The following is a 22,970-nucleotide window of genomic DNA, read 5'->3' as shown; positions in this document are numbered from 1 at the left end:
GGAGGCTGAAGCAGGAGGATTGCTTGAGGCCAGGAGTTAGCGATTATGGGGGGCAACATAGCAAGACCCCATTTAAAAAAAAAAAAAAAAGCTATCCACATGTGGTGGCATGTGCTTGTGGTCCCAGCTATTCAGGGGGCTGAGGTGGGAGGATCATTTGAGTCAGGAGGTCGAGGCTGCAGTGACAGTGATTGTGCCACTGCACTGCAGTCTGGGTAACAGAGCGAACCCCTGTCTCAAAAAAACAACAAAAAAAGAGTAAATGAGTTTACTTGATGCTAAGAAAGTATTTCTTTTGGGATGCTAGTATTGTAAATGCAGCTGACAAGTACTGTTGTATAACGTTCGTGCTAAGAGTTTCAGGTGTGGAGCTTGATTCTGCTACCAGCTCTGAAGGATGTGGGAGTATGAGAAACAAATTGAAATTGCTCACCCAGCATGATTGTAATGAAGTGTTCTCCAGTCATCTGCAAAGTACGTCCTTAACACCAGTGTTTTCAACCAGAGTGATTCTGCACCCCCAGGAGACATTGTGCCATGGCTGGAGATATTTCTGGTTGTCACAACTGGGGAGAAGGTGGTGATCACTACCTGCTTCTAGGGAGTGGAGCCCAGGGATTCTTTTCAACATTGTACAAGGTACAGGACGGCCCCTACAATAAAGAATCATCCTCCTCAAAGGTCAATAGTAGGGTAGTGGCGTAACCATGCCTCGTCCCAGAACATAGAAAGTCAGGCTGAAGTTCAGCCAACCTGGGAGTTCCAATTTGGATCCTGGTTTTATCTCCTTGATGTTCAACTTGTGCAAAAAATAACTGCATGAGTGTTGACAGCCTTCCCTCAAGAGCAACGTAACCTAGTAGACTTGGCCTAGAGTGGTAGGTGTTCCTCAGCACATCAAGCCTATGCTTTGTTCTTTCTGATGTGTTAAACTCATAAAGAATGTACGCAGCTGCAGATTTATAAGAGGGCTTATTTGGCAAGCGGGAGTCTCAAATCGAAGCTCTGCAATGTTCAGGCTATAGAGACTATAAATGCATTAGGATGAATATTTTTGTGATTCAACACGTAGAAGTGTGCAGACAGCTCTTATTTGAAAAAAAAAAGTCCTTGAAGTGATTCATTTTACATCTAACATTGCCTGCAATGTATGCTCTGCTTCAATATGAAAAAAGAAATGCGCTCCCTGGCAAATAGATGAGAAAACACATTGGTGCACAGAGCTAAACGGAAGTGATAGTGACAGAGTCACATAGGTAAGCAGCTATATACATATGGTAATAGTTGTGGCTATGTACACACGGTCATAGTTGCAACTGTAACCTGAATTGTTTTCTGTCTTCTTTTTATGTTTGAGGCAAATAGCAAAAGGAAAGAAAAAGGCATGAAATTTAAGGGCTGTGGAGTGATTATTCAAGATGAGTTTTAAGAGAACCACTTTTCCATTTTGGAAAATGCACTCTGTCTACATCAAAAGCCAGAAGGGATTCCGCCTTCCTGCCATTGAAAAACTCCGTGCTCAGCACCAGATGTCTCGTCTCCTTCCGTGAGAGTGAGGTTCTGCAAATAGAACAGAAGGTCTATTGTGGACGCCTGAAAGACCCAGCAGTACATTCCTTGGGGACTTGCCTGATCTGTTTCTGGGACAACCTAACTTGGTTTCTGCGGAATTCCTGTTTTTGCTTTTCAGAGTGAGTCAGCTACGCACATGCGTGAGCCAGCCGTTCAGTGCTGCCGAGACAGCCAGTGCGTGTCTGTTTTGGCAAGCAGAAGACGTTTCTTCCAAGGAGCAGCCTCCCTGCTAAATCCAGCCAGTGTCGCCCTTACACAACTGCATTTCAGGTAACTGGCCTTCCTTGGGCTTCTTCTTACAGGCCGGCTTTTGCATGTGCAGAGACGCTCCAGGGGATATTCTTTTATGCCAAACTGCGTCTTTTCAAACAAGTCCCTGTCAATGTTTTAAAAGTAATTTTCTTTCAAAAAATAATAATAATAATCAGTGAAAATATCAAGTACAGATTTTACATGGGAGATTTCTAAACGTAAATGCGTAAAACAAAGCAACGAGGGAAGATGTACCAAGTGGAAGACATTGCATCCACACTGGATTCTTATCTTAGAGACGCTGAAGGCACATGCAGTGAATATTGAGGAGACACTGGAGGTGAAAAGCGAAATTGGCTTTGGGAACAGGGCCCAGGCAAAGCGTTGAACACAGGCTCGCAGCCCGGGGCTTGAAGATCAGGGCGGGAAAGGAGGGTTGCGATTCCTTCTCCCTGGAAGAGAATCAAAGTCTACATTGTCAGTCTCGCATGGGTGTTTCCTCGTCTTTTTCTTTTATCTTTATTTGTATTGTATTGTATTATATTTTATTGTATTCTATATTTTATTATTTTGTTTTATTTTAAATTCAGACAGGAGCTTGCCATGTTGTCCAGGCTGGTCTCGAACTCCTGGCCTCAAGTGATCTTCCCATCTCGGCCTCCCAAAGGCCAGAGTGTGCCAGCTGGGATTACAAGTGTGAGCCACCGCGCCCAGCCTCTTGTCTCTTTCTAAAGATAGCTTGTATCTTTAGAATAAAAAAGTAGAAAGTTTTATTCAGTAGTAAAAATTAAATCTGGACCAAAATGTTTAACATTTCAAGGGTTAAAGTGCAGAGTTCTTTGGAAAAGAAAAATCGGCTTTTATTGTGTCACTAAATACATAAATACATCAGTTGAGAGGCAGGCCACAGACTTGATGTATAACCGTATGTCATATGACTGTTCAACCATGATTGAGGGTCCTATATTTAGACACCAATATAACCAGCCAGATAAAACAAACACAACCAGTCATGTCCCCCAGGCAAGTCAGAAGCAGCCCATAATATGCTTTTTCCTTGAAAAATAATGTACATATATATGTTATATGCATATATGTACTTGTTTTATATGTATATATGTACTATACATACACACATAAACATTTTTACTTAAAAAGTACATATATTAATGTTACATGCCTATATGTACATGTTTTATAGGTATATATGTTATGTATACATATATGTATGTGTGTATACATGCATGTACATGTATACATATAAGCATACATATATGAACACATAAACATGTGTGTAGATGTCTATGTGTACATGTTTATATATGTTATATGTTTATATTTATATGTGCATATTATAACGTATTTATATGTAGATGTGTATATATGTATATGTTTTATGTATCTATACATATGTACATAGATATTTTAAAGTATATATTATTTTTGTAAAGAAAAGCATGCATATTTTAATAAAGAAAAAGTATGCTTTATTATATATTTATATATTATATTTATATATTTCATTGTATTATTATTATTGTTTTTTTTTCTAGAGATAGGCTCTCACTTTGTTGCTCAGACTGATCTTGAACTCCTGGGCTCAAGCAGTCCTCCCACCTCGGCCTCCCAAAGTGCTGGGATTATAGGCATGAGCCACCACACCCAGCCTTATTTACACATTTTATGTGATACATTTATAGTATGTATGATGTACAAAAGTTGTACTATATTATATATAATAATTATGAATATATAAATTAAAATATAGGTGAAAATATTCCTTTAGGCCCCCTATGAGGAAATGACTTAAGATTTGTTGCCAAAAATCACAAAGTAAAAGCAATTACCATTAGGGCACACACCTGTGGCAGGAAAAGAAAACATTTCTGACACCCCTCCTGATACTCATTTTGAGACATGCCATCAAAACTGTCCACTTGTAAAAATGAGTGAGGCTGGAGTGTGCCAGCGTTTCAGTGCCTCATCCCAGAAGGAGGGTGGTTTCCACACCCACATAAGGAGGAAGAGGGATCAGGTAGGTTATGTGACTTTTCACAGACCCAGCATGTGACTGCATGTGAAGTTGTGAAGAGACAGCAGGTGGAACTCTATGAAACCCCGTCCTTGTAGGTCAAGGATGGTTAAATAATAGGGACCATTGCGTAGGGTTCCATTCCACAGAGTAACTTCCCAACAATGATCACGCAGTGCCTCAGAAACTGCTTCCTGCCCTCTTGGTCTTGTATTTTCTTTTCTTTCCTTTTTTGAGACGGAGTCTCACTCTGTCGCCCAGGCTGAAGTGCAGCGGCACAATCTCGGCTCACTGCAAGCTCCGTCTCCCGGGTTCAAGTGATTCTCCTATCTCAGCCTCCCAAGTAGCTGGGATTACAGGTGCACGCCACCACACCCAGCTAATTTTTGTATTTTTAGTACAGACGGGGTTTTGCCATGTTGGCCAGGCTAGTCTCAAACACCTGACCTCAGGTGATCAGCCCGCCTCAGCCTTCCAAAGCGCCGGGATTACAGGCGTAAGCCACCGTGCCCAGCCCGTCTTTTCTATGTTTTTAAACCAAGCATTGCTTGAAAATAATCCCTTTTTTACTTTTTTTTTTTTTTGCTTATTTAATTTTTTTCTTTTTATCTTATGTTTATTATTATTATTATAATTTTTGAGACAGAGTCTCTCTCCGTTGCCCAGGCTGGAGTGCAATGCTGCGATCTTGCCTCACTGTAACCTCCAACTCCCAGATTCAAGCAATTATCTTGCCTCAGCCTCCCGAGTAGCTGGGATTACAGGCATGTGACACCATGCCTGGCTAATTTTTGTATTTTTAGTAGAGACAGGGTTTCACCATGTTGGCCAGGCTAGTCTCGAGCTCTTGGGCTCAAGTGATCGGCCCACCTCGTCTTCCCAAAGTGCTGGAATTACAGGCATGAGTCACTGCGCCTGGCCTTTTTACTTCTTTTGTTTACTTTAAAAAATGTTTTCTTTTTTATTTTTATCTTATCTTTATTTTTTCTTATTTACTTCATTTACCACTCAACAAATAACTTCTTTAAAACAATTTTTTTTTTGAGGCAGAGTCTTGCTCTGTCACTCAGGCTGGAGTGAAACTGCAGCTTCAACCTCCCAGGCTCAATCTTTCCACCTCAGCCTCCTGAGTGGCTGGGAGTAGAGACACATGCCACCATGCCTGGCTAATTGTTTTATTATTTATAGAGACAGGGTCTTGCTATGATGCCCGGGCTGGTCTCGAAGTCCTGGGCTCAAGCCATCTTCCTGCCTCAACCTCCCCAAGTGCTAGGATTACGGGCATGAGCCACAATGCCCAGCCTAATTTTTTTATTTTTGAGGAGACAGCATCTCACTTTGCTGCCCAGGCTGCTCTGAAACTCCTGGCCTCAAGCAATCTTCCTTTCTCGTCCTCCCAAAGAACTGGGATTACAGGCATGAGCCACCATGCCAGGCTGGATATGATCATATTATAGCCAGCACCCTGTGTAACAGCACCCGCAATCACTTAAAAACCTAAGGACACTGGCAGAATACGGTGGCTCACGCCTGTAATCCCAGCACTTCGGGAGGCCAAGGAGGGCAGATCACTGGAGCTCAGGACTTTGAGACCAGCCTGGGCCACATGGCAAAACCCCGTCTCTACAAAAAATAAAACAAAATAAAAACCTAAGGAAACTGACCACTGGTTTGGTAGACTTGGGCGTGGCTTTGAGATTCCCCCATGCTGCGATGTGGGAGGTGTCTGGTCTGTCTGTCCTAACTCTCTCTGATCTTCTGACATGGGAAAAACAAACTCGAAGTCAATCATTCCCAGCTCAAAGCCTTGTGCGAGTGCTCTCTGCCTTCACGCTTGCTTCCTTTGGGAGAGAACCTTCCTCTTCTTGATCGGGGATTCAGGAGGGAACCCAGGAGCAGAGGTGAGTCCTGTGAATGTTCATTTGTGCTGGATTTGGGCTCCGTGACCAGGCATGAAGTAGTGTGGTCAACAAAGAGCTCCCCGTTCCCTTTTCTGTCTCTGAATAATTGCCCAGTTTGTTTTTATAAAGCAGAAATGTACCCGTGACTTACAGGCCTAGGAATGTAGCTCTTTCCCGGAGAAGGGGGATTTGTTTTCTAATCTGCAGGAGAGGCCTTGGGCAGGCCTCATGCTCTAGGTCACCTCAATGTCACAGTTTCCAAAATTAAACTCATTCAAGGCTTTTATCACCATCTCTTTATTTATTTAACGTTTTTCTCCAAGAAAAAATATTCATATTTTTACTTATAAATACATAACACTGTGGGAGAAAGAAAAATTAGGTCGGGCACGGTGGCTTATATCTGTAATCCCAGCACTTTGGGAGATTGAGGCGGGTGGATTGCTTGAGCCCAGGAGTTTGAGACCAGCCTGAGCAAAAGAGGAAACCCCACCTCTACTTAAAAAAAAAAAAAAAAATCAATAGCCAGGCATAGTGGCATGTGCCCGTAGTTTCAGCTACCTGGGAGGCTGAGGTAGGAAGATCGCTTGAGCCCAAGAATTTGAGGCTGCAGTGAACTATGATCGCACCACTGCTCTCCAGCCTAGGTGAAACAGCCAGACCCTATCTCAAAAAAAAAAAAAAAAAAAAAAAAAAAAGGAAAAGAAAAGAAAAATTAGAAAAAGAACACTTTTCCTAAATCTCCACACCCAGAGATAAACCACTGCTGGGGAGATTGCTGCAAAAACCATCTTCCCCTACTTTGTGGTGGTTTGGGGTTTTCTCATTACATTTGTACAGTATTTTGCTTTTATTCAGTTTTCTGACCATTGGCAGCATGTCATTGTAGGTCAGAAAGCAAAGCTGAGGGTATTAAAATGCTCATTTTGGTTTTCTCTCCATGTACAATTTCAAATCAATCTCTTTCCCAGTGAAGATGCTATTAGGTTGGTGAAAAGTAATTGCGTCTTTTGCTATTACTTTTAGAATATGAGAATTGTATGTGCTCTCTAGGGTAAAACAAACGAACAAATAAACAAAAAAACCTCACGAGCAGGGCGTACACCTTATCCCTTCCTTCTGTGTTCTAAACAAAGCACAAATGATATCTAAGGTCTTTTTCTCTTCAACAGACAAAAAATTATTGGAGATGTAGCAATGCAGTGTTAGACATCCATCAATAATGTAAGAAGTATATTGGTTCGGTCTGGAAAGGCGGGACAACTTGAAGCAAACGCAGGAAGACCGTAAGCAGGGAGGGGGCTTCCAGGTCACAGATAAGTGAGAGAGGAACAGTTGCCTTCTTTGAGTTTCTGATGAGCCTTTCCAAAGGAGGCAATCAGATACGCATCTATCTCAGTGAGCAGAGTGGGGACTTTGACTAGAATGGGAGGCAGAGGCTCTAAGCAGTTCCCTGCTTGACTTTTCCCTTTAGCTTAGTGACTTGCGGGCCTCAAGATTTATTTTCCTCTCACAAAGCTCATTGTCTTTCTCAGAAGACTGATTTTGTCCCTGAATCCTGCTAGGAGCAAACACCCCTCTCAGCATCCCCGAAAAGGCGATGAGGGGAAATCCCTCAACCAATCGCTTCTCTCCCACTCACACCCTGGGGTTTTGCAGCCCTGCGGACCTTGGCCACCCCTCCTCTCTGCCCTCCCCGCTCCCACACCAGCTGTGTCTATCCTTGGTCAGGTTTCACCTGGACAGCCACCACGGCCACTTCTAGGCTCTCAGTGCCTGCTGGCTCCAGTGTGTCCTCACTCACTGGCCGCTCGGCCCTTCTAAAAGTGGCCAGGTCACTCCCCTGGTTACTCAGAGGCAGAAACCCAACACATCTGCACGCTCCTGTCTCTTTATCTTCTATGCATGCCACGTCCTGTCAACGAAAAGAAGCGAATTCTGTAGAATATTTGAAGAGATTTATTCTGAGCCAAATAGGAGTGACCATGGCCCATGACACAGCCCTCAGGAGGTCCCAAGAACGTGTGCCCAAGGTGGTCGGGGTGCAGCTTGTTTTATACATTTTAGGGAGGCATGAGGCGTCAATCAGATACATTTGAGATACACATTGGTTTGGTCCAGGAAGGTGGAACAACTCAAAGTCGGGGGCTTTCAGCTTATACATAGATTTAAACATTTCCTGGTTGACAATTGGTTGAGTTCATCTAAAGACCTGGGATCCTAGGAGGCTGAGGCAGGAGAATCACTTGAACCCAGGAGGTGGAGCTTGCAGTGAGCCAAGATCGCGCCATTGCACTCCAGCCTGGGCAACAGAGCAAGACTCCGTCTCAAAAAAAAAAAAAAAACAAACAAACAAAAAAAACACCTGGGATCCCTAGAAAAGAAATGTTCAGGTTAAGAGAAAAGATTGTGGAGACCAAGGTTCTTTTGAAGTCTTGTAGTGGCTGCCCTTAGAGACAATAGATGACAATTGTTTCTTATTCAGACCTTTAAAAGGTGCTGAAGTCTTAGTCAATCTTTTCAGGATTGGAAGGGTCTGGAAGAAAAAGATGTGAATCTCTATGTGAATAGAGATTCTTTACATCTTTACAGATGCAAATTTTTCCCCACAAAGGACAGCTTTGCAGGGCCATTTCAAGATATGGCAAAGAAACATGCTTTTGGGTAAAATATTTTGATTTTCTTATTTGTCCCATGTTATGCCAGAGTCAGATTGGAAAGTAAGTCACGATATATAGTTAAATGAAACCCTTCGGATGAGAATTTATGGTTTGTAGGGCATGACTCTCCAGACCCCTTAGATAGGAATTTGGGCAAGATAAAAAGAAAAATCAGAGCTTCGTCCTCAGTCCCATGAACAAGCCACATGGGGTCAGACCACTGCAGTACCCTGAAGGTGACCTCTTGCTGCCTGCAACTCTAATTGTTATCTTCCATCTCATTCCTTTCCTGCTCTACACCCTGGGCTCTCCCTCACTTCTTGGCGAGACTGAGGGGCCACCCCTCTGTGCTTTGGGGGTCGCCCATTTCCCTCTGTGGACAGAACATTTCCAAGTGTGGGTAATGGTCGCCCCCTCTCCCTGCAGCACCTACCCCTAGCGACGAAGGCAAATGCGTCTCTCCTTCATGCAGCACTCAGTGCCTGCAGAGTCCTCTAGGCCTTTTTCCTTCACACTGACACTCCCAGTTCTGTTTTCAAGTCTGGGCCTCCTGGGCTCAAGCAATCCTCCCACTTCCGCCTCCCAAAGTGCTGGGATTACAGGCATGAGCCACCACGCGCAGCCTCTCATTGTATTTCTGATCTTCATACCCTCTACTCAGATTCTTTTGTGTGTCATCCAAGCTTTGATCTTTCCCCGCTTCCCCCTTCCAAATCAGGACTCTCTCTGCATTTCTGGACACTAGGAATCACCCCTGCCCTGGGCTGAGGAAGCAGAAGACAAAATAATCTGCTTCCGGACACTGGGATTCTCTCATCACTTTGTGATCACTCATGGGCTATGAAAGCTGGTAAAGGGGATGGAGACCCTATGACCACTTTCTTCCTCTTTCTCTGAAGACTCCATCTGGCTGTGTATTGAAACATGTTTTACATTCTTAACATAGTATTAAACACTTTTGAAGCCTTTTTACTCGGGAAGAGCATTCCTTTATGAGATTTTGGTCATTGTTTTAAGATATCTTTGCTATTGTTATCATCAGTGGGAATCAAAGTTCCCCTTTCTAGTTACTTACTTACTGTTTTATTTATAATCAGTTCAATTTCTGCTGTCAATGTGATTGTGGACATCTTTATGTCTTACAGGAAGTATAGAGAGAGCCAACATGTTACATCTGCACCATTCTTGGTAAGATACAATTATATGCACTCATTAGTAGTCTCCTTTCTTTCTTTCTTTCTCTTCCTTCCTTCCCTTCTTTCTTTTCTTTCTTTCTTCTTTCTTTCTTTCTTTCTCTCTCTCTCTCTTTCTTCTTCTTCCTTCCTTCCCTTCTTTATTTTTTTTCCTTTCTTATATAGAGACAGGGTCTCACCATGTTGCTCAAGCTGGTCTTGAACACCTGGGCTCAGGCGATGCTCCCGCCTTGGCCTCCCAACGTGCTCAGACAATGGGCATGAGCCACCATGCCTGATTGCTTCTGGATCTCTTGATGGTGCTTTCTCAGAATGCACTGATAGTGATTTATCCTGCATCTGGAGAATGAAGCATGGGACCCATGATTAATAGATGTGCTCCATGCTCCCTTGATTTGATGTTGCCCCAGGCAGCCTCAGAAGGAATTGTATTTCATTCTTTGCAAATCAGGTGGGCATCAACCTCTACCATCGGCCAGGTGTCTGGTTTTCCAGGGAAAATCAGGGTTTCCCCTACTGCAAACCTTCTTGGAGACTCAGATTACATCTTTACTGCATCCCACTGGGGATTGGGACACTATGGCCCTGCTGTCCATGTGCATTCCCAGGGTGGCATCGATGAAAGAGGCAGCAATGATAGTGGCAGGCTGTATGTCACCAACCCCTGCGGAAATGCTCCCTCATGGTACGCAACTACCAGGGCTTTCTGCTCCAGGCTGGAACCTCCTTCACCTCCAAACCCACTTCTCGTCAGATACCAGTGGGCTAAAGAAGTCAGTCCTGGGTATTTTCATCTGCGTGCTACAATGAACAGAGGGTTTTCATAGACTCAGAAGTAGCAGCTCACTGTGGTCTCACCTTGCCCCAAGCTTGTGTCTCTTCCTTGCTCTGCTGGGTGGTCCAAACCCTAACCCCAGCCTCCATTCCCTATGTTCAACACAGTTTGCTTAAGGAAGAACAATGAAGAAAAGGGAATGGAGAAGGGGCAATAGCTGTTCTGGGGACCCGATCCATCCAAGAAACCATGACTAAGGCAGGCTTTCTGTCTGTTTTTGCTTTTTATTGTTGCTGTTGTTGTAGTTTTGAGACAGCCTTGCTCTGTTGCCCTGCAGTGGTGCGATCTCAGCTCGCTGCAGCCTCAACCTCCCAGGCTCAAGCGATCCTCCCACCTCAGCCTTCCCAGTAGTTGGGACTACAGGCACGTGCCACCACGCCCAGCTAAGTTTTGTATTTCTTGTAGAGATGAGTTTTCACCATGTTGCGCAGGCTGGTCTTGAACTCCTGGGGTAAAGCAATCCACCCGCTGCGGCCTCACAAAATACTGAGATTACAGGAGTGAGCCACTGCACCCCACCAAGGCTTTCTGTTAATCATGAGTTTAATCACTTAACAACAGACTTTACAGCATCAAAAAAAAAAAAACTTAAAGGCCAAATAAAGCCATCAACGGTATCAGTTAATTGTAACCAGAGAAAAACAATCAAATGCCTAAGAGATGTCCTCAAAGCTATTCTGAAATGTGATTATAATATCAATACCTCTTAAAATAGTGATGCCAACTTCCCCCATACACAAGTTCTGCAAATGAGATGGACAGGAGCATGACACAGTCTCTGACAGTTTGTGTTTCAGGAGCTGGCTGGCAGCGATGCTTGCTGTGCTGCTAAGTTTGGTGCCATCAGCTTCCAGCGACATTTCCGCCTCCCAACCGAACATCCTTCTTCTGATGGCGGACGACCTTGGCATTGGGGACATTGGCTGCTATGGCAACAACACCATGAGGCAAGGGACAGAGAATTACTCACCTGGTGCCCCCATGCAGACACCAGAAGAAAGAGAAGCCATTGAAAATGCATATAACCCTTGATCTTGGCAGTTCACACTTCAAGAGTTCTGCACTTCTGCGTTTTCTAACTCTCCCTAATGTTACTTTCTTCCCATGCCAGCACTAACCTCACCTCAATCCATCCTACATATGACTGCTCATTTCATTTTTATTTTTATTTTTTTTATTTTTATTTTTTATTTTTCTCTGAGACAAAGTCTTGTTCTGTGGTCCAGGCTGGATTGCACTGGTACAATCACAGCTCACTGCAGCCTCAACCTCCCGGGTTCAAGTGATCCTCCTGCCTCAGCCTCCTGAGTAATTCTGGGACTGCAGGTGCCCACCATCATGCTTGGGTAATTTGTAAGTTTCTTGTAGAGGTGGGGTTTTGCCATGTTGCCAGCCTGGTCTCGAACTTCTGGGCTCAAGTGATCCACACGCCTCAGCCTCCCAAAGTGCTGGTATTGCAGATGTAAGCCACCATACCTGGCCTCATTTCTTTTCTTTTTTTTTTTTGAGACAGAGTCTCACTGTGTTGCCCAGGCTGGAGTGCAGTGGCGTGATCTCGGCTCACTGCAACCTCCGCCTCCGGGATTCCAGTGATTCTCCTGCCTCACACTCCAGGGTAGCTGGGATTACAGGCGCCCGCCACCATGCCTGGATAATTTTTGTATTTTTAGTAGAGACAGGGTTTTGCTATATTGGCCAGGCTGGTCTCGAACTCCTGGCCTCAAGTGATCCACCTGCTTCAGCCTCCCAAAGTGCTGGGACTACAGGTGTGAGCCACTGTGCCTGGCCTCATTTCATTTTTTAAATATGATTTTTATCCACCCAGTACATAATGGACAATGCTTTAGAAATGCTGTCAGCCAGGCATGACTGTAATCCCAGCCCTTTGGGAGGCTGAGGCAGGAGAATCACTTAAGTCCAGGAGTTCAAGACCAGCCTGGGAAACATAGTGAAATCCTGTCTCTACAAAATATAAACATTAATTTTTTTTTTTTTTTTTTTTTTTTGAGACAGAGTCTCGCTCTGTCACCCGGGCTGGAGTGCAGTGGCATGATCTTGGCTCACTGCCAGCTCCGTCTCCCAGCTCCATGCCATTCTCCTGCCTCAGCCTCCCGAGTAGCTGGGACTACAGGCGCCCACCACCACGCCCCGCTAATTTTTTGTATTTTTAGTAGAGACGGGGTTTCACCATGTTAGCCAGGATGGTCTCGATCTCCTGACCTCATGATACGCCCGCCTCAGCCTCCCAAAGTGCTGAGATTACAGGCGTGAGCCACCACGCCTGGCACATTAATTTTTAAATTAAAAAAAAAATTAGCCAGGCATGATGGCATGCACCTGTAATCCTAGTTATTCAAGAGGGTGAGGTGTGGGAGGATCACTTGAGCCCAGGAATTTGAGATTGCAGTGAGCTGTGATCAGACCACTGCACTCTGGGCGACAGAGTGAGACCCTGTTTCAAAAAGTAGGCTAGCCATGGTGGCTCACGCCTGTAATCCCAGCACTTTGGGAGGCCAAGGCAGGCTGATCACTTGGAGGTCAGGAGTTTGAGACCAGCCTGGCCAACATGGTGAAACCCCCGTCTCTACTAAAAATACAAAAATTAGCTGGGCATGGTGGCAGGCACCTGTAATCCCAGCTACTTGGGAGGCTGAGGCAGGAGAATCACTTGAACCCGGGAGGGGGAGGTTGTAGTGAGCCTCAAATAGTGCCACTGCACTCCAGCCTGGGTGACAGAGTGAGACTCAGTCTCAAAATACAAACAAATAAACAAACATACAGGAGAAATCAGTGTCATTGCCCGTAAGCGGAAGACAAATATTGATCTCTGTCTCACTCCCAACCCTATCCATCTAGCCAAGCCCAGCACTTATGCGGGATTTCAATCCTCCCCTGCTGAAAAGCTCTGCTTCAGACAGACAAGTCCACACCCTCCTAATGCCAAAATATGGCGTGTCTATCTGTCATGAGCTAGAGCTAGTCCGTCCTCCTGTCCGAATTCCAGCCTTCCACCTTCCTGTAGTACTTACAGTGTGTTGGCATCCATGAAGTCAAACCTTCCCATGAACACTGTGAGCTCCAGAGAAGGTGCCCTGGGCTCTCAGTTCTGCATTCCCTCTGAGGTTGGTCTCTCAGTACCAACAGTGCCTTGTGGAAACTTAGTCACTCTGTCTACTCATTCATTTATTTATTTTAGAGACATGTTGTCTCTCTGTCACCCAGGGTAAAGTGCAGTGTTGCAATCACAGCTCGCTGCAGCTTCAAACTCCTGAGCTCAAGCAATCCTCCTTCCTCAGCCTCCCAAGTAGCTGGTTCTACAGACATGCACCACCATTCCTGGCTAATTTTTCTATTTTTGTAGGTTTTTTTGTAGAGACAGGGTCTCACCATGTTGGCCCGGCTGGTGTTGAACTCCTGGCCCTAAACGATCCTCCCGCCGTGGCTTTCCAAAGTGCTAGGATTACAGGCGTGAGCCACCGCGTCCAGCCACTCACTCCTATTTAAATGAGTTGATGTTTCCTTGAAGGCTCAGAAGACATTAGAAATCTTTGACATTACCTTTGGGTCATTCCTGAGAACATCTTGAAGCACTCAGCGATGACCAGCAGACCTTCTATTCAGTAGCATGTAGCTATGCTTATGAAAAGCCTGTCTAATTTTAACAAGTAAAGCTGTTAATTTGTCCCTCCATAGGACTCCAAATATTGACCGCCTTGCAGAGGATGGCGTGAAGCTGACCCAACACATCTCTGCCGCATCTTTGTGCACCCCAAGCAGAGCCGCCTTCCTCACGGGCAGATATCCTGTGCGATCAGGTCAGTCTCTCTTTACAACTGCACTAGGGTGCAGCCTGGTGTATTCATCACAGTTTCTAGTTTTTACATTTTGGTTTTTTATTAATTTTTTTTTAATTTAAATAGAGATTGGGGGGTGCTCTCTCTATCTTGCCCATGCTGGTCTTGAAATGCTGGGCTCAAAAGATCCCCGCTCCTTGACCTCCCAGAGTGCTGGGATTACAGGCGTGAGCCACCGTGCCCAGGCAGCTTTTATATTCTGGTGCTTTGACATCTTAGGGCTTTGCTGACCTTGGCAGGACTGGCCCTCCCAGGGCTAGCCAATTCTTAGAGATAGCAAACAAGTCATCTGGGAGTGCACCTTTCAAGGATAAACCAATCAATCCAGAGCCCACACCCCCAACCATCACCTTTATGAGATTTTCATATATGAGGCCACTCTCTCTTTGCCCTAATCCCCCCAGAATCAGGTACCAGCTTTCTAGGGACAGCCCTTGCAGATGAAAGCCCACGGAAATTGTACGAACTAGCCAGTCTTAAGCCAGCTTACCCTACCTTGCCCATTACTTTCCAAAAAAGAAAAACAGTAAATAAGAAAGGCTTTTTCCATGCTTTCTCCTCACTCCCTCTGGCTCCTGACCAACCCTGGAGCTTCCCCATATAGTCACACAGCATGGCTCACCCCTGCGTCCTCTTGAACTGTGAGTAATAAACTATGAGAAACTGTGAGTAATAAACTATGTCTCCAATGACAGATATCATCTCCTGATCTGTTGGCCTTGCCATAGCTGAATGATAAAACCTTAATAATAATAATACATAACACCTACATTTTAAAGCACTTGGGTAGAGGCTGGGCGTGGTGGCTCATGCCTATAATTCCAGCACTTTGGGAGGCCGAGGCAGGCAGATCACCTGAGGTCAGGAGTTCGAGACCAGCCTGGCCAACATGGGGAAACCCCGTCTCTACTGAAAATACAAAAATTAGCTGGGCGTGATGATGAGTGCCTGTAATCCCAGCTACTTGGGAGGCTGAGGCAGTAGAATTGCTTGAACCCGGGAGGCGGAGGTTGCAGTGAGCCGAGATCACGCCACTGCAGTCCAGCCCGGGTGACAGAGCAAGACTCCATCCCAAAACAAACAAACAAACAAACAAACAAACCCTTGGGCAGAGATTTGAAATATCTGGAGAGCAGAATAAAATTTTATCAGTGGCTACCAACCTTGTCAGTACGTTAGAATCATCCAGAGGATATTCCTACCATCCCAAAGCCCAAGTTCCACCCAAGACCAATAAAAATTAGCACCCCTGGGATGATAACCAGGCGTCAGAATATTGTGAAGCTCCGCACACGATTCCAATGGGCAGACAGCTTTGAGAACCTTTCGATTATATCAAGAGTTTGATGAAATTATAAAATCATTTTTAGTTCAGGCACAATGGCTCATGTCTCTAATCCCAACACTTTAGGAGGCTGAGGTGGGAGGATTTACTTGAGTCTAGGAGTTCAAGACCAGCCTGGGCAACATAGTGAGACCCCGTCTCTGCAAAAAAATTAAAAATATTAGCTAGGCATGGTGATGTGCCCTTATAGTCCCAGCTACTTGAGAGACTGAAGTGGGAGGATCAGTTGAGCCCAGGAGTTCAAGGCTGCAGTGATCTATAGTCATGCCACTGCACTCAAGCCTGGGTGACAGAGTGAGATCCTGTCTCTGCAAAAAATTTAAAAATTAGCCAGGTGTGGTGGTGCGCACCTGTAGTCCCAGCTACTCAGGTAGCTGAGGTAGGAGGATCGTTTGCGCCCAGGTGGTCGAGACTGCAGTGGGCATTGATTACACCACTGCATTCCAGCCTGGACGACAGAACAAGACCCCATCTTTAAATAAATTAATTAACAAACAAAAAACCATTTAAATTTTTAATCCTTTTTCACTGAATTATATTGCTTATAACCTGCACATAACTGGAAAGTCCATCTTCTCACTAACGTTTTCAATAAATTAATCATTTACTTTGCTGCCAAAAATGCAATCCACTAGGCAAAGTCATATAGGAGGTCCATTTTCAATTTAATTTTAAGTAAGAGAGATTTTTACCAAGTGTTCTATTTTTAAAGAAATAATAAATAACAAACAGAAAAGAAAATGTGTAACAGTAATTCTCTTTCTTAATAATTGCTCAAAGGGATGGTTTCCAGCATTGGTTACCGTGTTCTTCAGTGGACCGGAGCATCTGGAGGTCTTCCAACAAATGAGACAACTTTTGCAAAAATACTGAAAGAGAAAGGCTATGCCACTGGACTCATTGGTATGTACGTTTTTAAAAGTGGTAAGCACATGACTTTTATATGGAAGGGACATTCAGCTAAAAAGTTTGGAAAGGAAAATGGGTGAGCTGCTGTGGGATTTCCCACTAGACAGAAAGCTGCATATATCTAGGAACCATGTTACTTTCCAGGTTGTTTTCTGCAAAGTAGATACTCAAGAAATACCAGATCAGGCAAGGTGGCTCATGCCTATAATCCCAGTACTTTGAGAGGCCGAGGCAGAGGGATTGCTTGAGCCCAGGAGTTTGAAACCCGCCTGGGCAACATAGCAAGACCCCACTTCTACAAAAAAAATTATAAAAATAAATTTAAAAATAAATAAAATGTGCTCATGCCTATAGCGTATGCTCCAAGCTCCATTGCACAACACATAATTGCTTCTTTGTTCTGTGGGATCCTCTCCCACCCTTCGCATGGACTTTCTGTCTTAGACATTAATGTCTTAGACTGAACACCTTCAGCTCTTTTATGGTTGGTTTATGGATCAACTTGGCTAGTTTAGTGCTGCCATCTAAATGTTTGTGTCCCCTTAAAATTCCTATGTTGAAACTCTTACGCCCCAGGTGAGGGTGTCAGGAGGTGAAGGCTTTGGGAAGTGATGAGGTTGTGAAGGTAGAGCCTCATGTGTGGGATTAGTCCCCTTACACAAGTGACTCTGGTCAGGCGCGGTGGCTCATGCCTGTAATCCCAGCACTTTGGGAGGCCAAGGTGGGTGGATCGCTTGAGGCCGGGAGTTTGAGACCAGCCTGGGCAGCATGGCGAAACCCTGTCTCTACAAAAAAAGAAAAAGAAAGAAAGAAAAGGAACATCAACTTAATGAAATATTTGGCATCTCACACAATGTTCTCGTAGACCATGATAAAAAAAAATAAGAAAAAATATATTCTTGTATCAAAAATTTCTGTAATGCTACCTATTTTTCCCTTTGGTGTGTATGAAAATGTCTTTACTAGATTTAGTACCTCCCTGTCAGCTTCCATAACTAACATGGTTATTTTTCTACAAGTCATCAAAGCATGTCATGTATTAGATGAAAAATAAAATTAATGACAATAGTTCCTTGAGAGGAGACCAAGTTTCCATTATCATTATTGTGTTATAGTCATGATTTTTATCAACAGTTCCATTTATTGATAACAAACAACATGACTAGTGGATACACTGAGTATAAAATTCAATAAATTATATATTTCTAAAAATTAAAAATTATAAAATGTTCTGTTTAATTTTTTACCAAAAAAAAAAAAAATCTGGGGAGATTCAGTCATTGCTGTCAAACAAAGGTACATTTTTTCCAATAGACTTTTTTTTTTTTTTTTAAACAGGGTACTCACTCTGTTACTCAGGCTAGAGGGCAATGGTGCAGTCACAGCTCACTGCAGTCTCGACCTCCCAGACTCAAGTGATCTCCCACCTTAGTCTCCCAAGCAGCTAGTACTACAGGCTTGCACTACCATGCCCGGTTAATTTTTTCTTTTTTTTTTTTTTTTTTTGTAGAGACGGGGTCTTCCCATGCTACCCAGGCTGGTCTCAAGCAATCCTGGGCACAAGGAATCCTCTCACCTCGGCCTCCCAAAGTGCTGGGATTATAGTTGTGAACCACCATGCCCGGCCAACTATAATTTTTCTAAGACAGAAGAATCTATCCTTATGGGATATTCATTGGGAAATCATGAGGTTTTCCAGATGGCAGACAGCATTGGGGTGGTTGACATCTCTTTGTCAACACCATAGTAGTGGCTACACGGAAGCAAAGACTATATTCCTTTGACTGAATTTGAAAGGTGTGCCTTGCAAAACCCACCACCCACTTCAACCATGGCCACTATGATAGTGGTTTCTCAAAGAGAGAACAATTCCAAAGTCCAGAAGTCTTTTGCCCATGCTGATGATATCACATGGTGCTTTCTGGCCTTCATCATTGCACTGCAAAACAAGGTGCAATAGACTAAATAATGGTCCCCAGAGATGTCAGGCCCTAACCTCTGAATCTAGCAAATATTAGCTTATATGCAAAAAGAGTCTTTGTAAATGTGATTAAGTGAACAACCTTGAGGTGAGAAGATGATCCTGAATTATCCAGCTGGGCCCACTGTGCAAGGACAAGGCTTCGTTTAACATGGAGGTAGAGGAAGATTGGGCCACAGAGAGGAGAAAGCAGTGTGATTAAAGTGATGCGACCACAAGCCAAGGGATAGCTGGAGCCACCAGGAGCTGGGAGAGGCAGGAAGGATCCTCCCCTAGAGCCTCTGGAGAGAGTATGTGTGTGTCTGTGTCCTAATATCCTCTTCTTATAGGACACAAGTTCTACCAGATTAGGGCCTGTATTAGTCTGTTTTCACACTGCTAATAAAGACATACCCAAGAATGGGCAATTTATAAAGAAAAGAGGTTTAATGGACCCACAGTTCCACATGGCTGGAGAGGCCTCACAATCATGGTGGAAGGCAAAGGAGAAGCAAAGGCATGTCTTTCTTTCATGGCAGCAGGCAAGAGGGCATGCACAGGGGAACTCCCATTTATGAAACCAGCAGATCTTGTGAGACTCATTCACTACCATGAGAACAGTATAGGGGAAACCACCTCCATGATTCAAGTATCTCCACCTGGCCCCACCCTTGACACATAGGGATTATTACAATTCAAGGTGAGATTTGCATGAGGACACAGCCAAACCATATCAGTGCCCAAACTAATGACCTCATTTTACATTAATTATCCTTTGAACACCCTGTCTCCAAACACAGTCACATTCTGAGGTCCTGGGTGTTAGGGCTTCAACTCATGAATTTGAGGCAGGCCAGGATCCAGCTCAAAATAGAGTCATTGCAGATACACTCAAGTAAAGATGAGGTCTCTACAGTGGGCCCTACTGCAATGACTGCTGTCCTTATAAGACAAGAGATTAAGTCGCAGACACACACACAGGACAACGCCATGGAAACATGGAGACGGAGACTGGAGTGATGCGGCCACAAGCCCAGGGAGGCCTGGAGCCCCCAGGAGCTGGGAGAGGCAGGAAGGATCCTCCCCTAGAGCCTCCAATTTGAGTGTGGCCTGGAGACACTTTGATCTCAGACTCCTGGTCTCTAGGACTGGGAGAGGATAAATTTCTGTTGTATTAAGCGAGCAGTTTTACAGTAATTTGTTCCACCTGTCATAGGTAACTAATATTTTGGTTAAAGCTGACACATGGGGTCCTCATTCCCCTGAAACGATGAGGCCAGATTGTGGTGCAAATAACAGCTAATGCTGCCCACACTTCTTTGCAATCTCCCGGCCCCCCAGTGTCTAACAGAGTATCAGGAATGTGACAAACAGTCAATATCGACATGTCCAGTTATGCTCAGATGCTTGTCACATCAACATCCTTTTTGCCTCTCAGGAAAATGGCATCTGGGTCTCAACTGTGAGTCAGCCAGCGATCATTGCCACCACCCTCTCCACCACGGCTTTGACCATTTCTACGGAATGCCTTTCTCCTTGATGGGTGATTGCGCCCGCTGGGAACTCTCAGAGAAGCGTGTCAACCTGGAACAAAAACTCAACTTCCTCTTCCAAGTCCTGGCCTTGGTTGCCCTCACACTGGTAGCAGGGAAGCTCACACACCTGATACCCGTCTCGTGGAAGCCGGTCATCTGGTCAGCCCTTTCAGCCATCCTCCTCCTCACAAGCTCCTATTTTGTGGGTGCTCTGATTGTCCATGCCGATTGCTTTCTGATGAGAAACCACACCATCACGGAGCAGCCCATGTGCTTCCAAAGAACGACGCCCCTTATTCTGCAGGAGGTTGCGTCCTTTCTCAAAAGGTCAGCAGAAAAGGGTCAGCTTCCTCCAAGCACTCAGCTTTGGAATGAAAACGCATCCTAAATAGTCTTCTTCAGTCAGGCATGGTGGCTCATTCCTGTAATCCCAGTGCTTTTGGAGGCCGAGGTGGGAGGATCACCTGAGGTCAGGAGTTCGAGACCAGCCTGGCCAACATGGTGAAACCCCGTCTCTACTAAAAATACAAAAATTAGCCCAATGTGGTGGTGCTCGCCTGTAATCCCAGCTACTCGGGAGGCTGAGGTGGGAGAATCACTTGAACCTGGGAGGTGGAGGTTGCAGTGAGTTGAGGTCACATCACTGCCCTCCAGCCTGGGTGACACAGGGAGAACCTGTCTCAAAAAAAAAAAAAAAAAAAGTCTTCTTCTGTAATTGACGTTTGAAGAATGGGATAGCCATGACCTAGAAGGACAATTTTTTGGTAAGAATGGGGCATAGATGAGGGTCAGTGGAGCCCTGTGACTTGCCTTGTGTCCATTAAAACATTGTTACAGCTGAGCTGGGCATAGTGGTACACACTTGTTATCCCAGCTACTCGGGAGACTGAGGCAAGAGGATAATTTGAGGCCAGGAGTTAGAGACCAGCCTGGACAACACAGCAAGACCCCATTTCTACAAAAATTTTAAAAATTAGCTGGGTGTGGTGGCATGGACTTGTAGACCCAGCTACTTGGGAGGCTGAGGCAGGAGGATCATTGAGCCCAGAAGGTTGAGGCTATGTAGTGAGGCTATGAAGGTAGCCTGGGTGACAGAGCAAGGCCTTGTCTCAAAAAGAAATTGTTAACAGGTCAGCTGGAATTTGCTGCTACTCTGGGGTCAGTCTTATTCCATTAGCATCCTCAGATCACCACGGACACTATTTAAGTAAACTGCATCACCTGAAGGGCTTTATAATAAATTATAAACTTCAAAAAAAGTCTCTCATCAGAAGTCAGATGTCTTTTGGCAGAATTCAGCCTGCAGTCAATTTTACGGCAAGGAAACTTCCTGTGTGGGACCGGGAGAAATGGGATGAAAATAGTTCTCAATACTACACAGCTACTTTCATGCTCCCCAAGGGCATTCTAGTAAAGATGGTGACACCATCAAAAGTCACCTTACCTGGTGACAATGAGGTTGTCATCATCTCCTACAACATTCTTAGAGAATTTTTTTTTTTTTGAGACAGAGTCTCGAGCTATGGCCCAGGCTGGACTGCAGTGGTGCAATCTTGGCTCACTGCAACCTCCGCTCCTGAGTTCAAGCAATTCCTGTACCTCAGCCTCCCAAGTAGCTGGGATTACAGGCATGCACCACCATGCCCAGATAACTTTTATATTTTTAGTAGAGACGGGTTTTGCCATGTTGGCCAGGCTGGTCTTGAACTCCTGACCTCAAGTGATCTACCCACCTCGGCTTCCCAAAGTGCTGGGATTACAGGCGTGAGCCACTGCATCCAGCCTCTTAGAGAGTTCTTCATGGCAATACCTAATGTATGACAGAAAGGACATGGACAATTAGCTTGCAAATTAAAGCAGGTAAGACTGTTGTGCTCTTTTTTGATTTTAAATGTGACAGGATCTGGCTATGTTGCCCAGGCTGGTCTCGAACTCCTGGGCTCAAGTGATCCTCCTGCCTCAGCCTCCCAAAGTGCTGAGATTACAGGCATGAGACACCATGCCCAGCCTGACGTGTTCTAATTAAGGCTAACACCTTCACCATTGCTCTTATGCTTCAAGGATCTAGATTAGACCATGAAGGCCGGGTGAAGGGAGGGAGAAGCTAAAACACTGCTTTCAAGGAGGACAATGGAAATAATATGAACAACCCAATATGCCTCATTTGTAAAGTGTGTTTTTTATAACTATTTTATGTCCTAATCCTCACTACGTGACAGCAATTATAAAGAAAATGGAATGTGCGGCACCACTTATTCTATAAGCTAAAGCTTGAGGTTAAAAATAGATATTGAAATAATTGAACAAAATAAAAGTCATGTCAGTAACCTACAGTTCTTTTAACTTTGCATTAAGTAGTAGAGTTAGAATATCATACTATTTGGGGGGAAAAAGATGCATTAGATCAGTATGGGTTTTTATTTATTTATTTATTTTGAGGCAGGATTTCAATCCCGTTGTCCAGGCTGAAGTGCAGTGGCGCAATCTCAGCTCACTGCAACCTCCTCCTCCCAGGGTCAAGCAATCCTCCCACCCCACCCTCCTGAGCAGTTGGGAGTACAGTTGCATATCACCACACCCCGCTAATTTTTGTCTTTTTAGTAGAGATGGGGTCTTGCTGTGTTTCCCATGCTGGTCTTGAACTCCTAGGCTGAAGTAATGCTCCTGCCTCAGCCTCCCAAAATGCTGGGATTGCAGGTGTGAGCCACCACGCCTGGCCCAGTGTGGATTTTTAAATAGATTTCAGAAAGGAAGGGAAAAGTCATGATGTTAAAGAGTCTTAAACAAGATGGGTGTTGTGGCGCATGCCTGTGATCCCAGCTACTTGGGAGGCTGAGGCAGGAGAATTGCTTGAACCTGGGAGGCAGAGGTTGCAGTGAGCTGAGATCATGCCACTGCACCCCCGCCTGGGCAACAGAGCCA

General features: G+C 44.7%; 1 protein-coding gene across 7 annotated transcripts in view; it reads left to right on the top strand.

The window, feature by feature from the left end:
• The first annotated feature begins 1,676 nt into the window (after window positions 1-1,676).
• Window positions 1,677-22,970, top strand: part of ARSL (arylsulfatase L) — a 33,687-nt gene continuing 12,393 nt past the window's right edge. Inside the window, exons 1-7 of one of the 7 annotated variants that reach the window (XM_063721052.1) lie at window positions 1,719-1,842; window positions 2,415-2,520; window positions 9,563-9,605; window positions 11,231-11,392; window positions 14,139-14,260; window positions 16,425-16,547; window positions 19,952-20,375. In XM_063721052.1, the coding sequence (XP_063577122.1) occupies window positions 9,583-9,605; window positions 11,231-11,392; window positions 14,139-14,260; window positions 16,425-16,547; window positions 19,952-20,375 (854 nt within the window). In that variant the 5' untranslated portion in view covers window positions 1,719-1,842; window positions 2,415-2,520; window positions 9,563-9,582. Of the gene's footprint in view, window positions 1,843-2,414; window positions 2,521-4,484; window positions 5,758-6,929; window positions 7,078-9,562; window positions 9,606-11,230; window positions 11,393-14,138; window positions 14,261-16,424; window positions 16,548-19,951; window positions 20,376-22,970 lie in introns of those variants that run through there. The other 6 variants (XM_009234567.4, XM_054544282.2, XM_063721051.1 and 3 more) reach the window with 6 other exon arrangements.

Source organism: Pongo abelii, chromosome X (genome assembly GCF_028885655.2).
Source record: "Pongo abelii isolate AG06213 chromosome X, NHGRI_mPonAbe1-v2.0_pri, whole genome shotgun sequence".
NCBI classification, from domain to species: domain Eukaryota; kingdom Metazoa; phylum Chordata; class Mammalia; order Primates; family Hominidae; genus Pongo; species Pongo abelii.
Note: the sequence above shows the minus strand (reverse complement) of the source record. Positions and strands in the feature narration are given on the sequence as shown.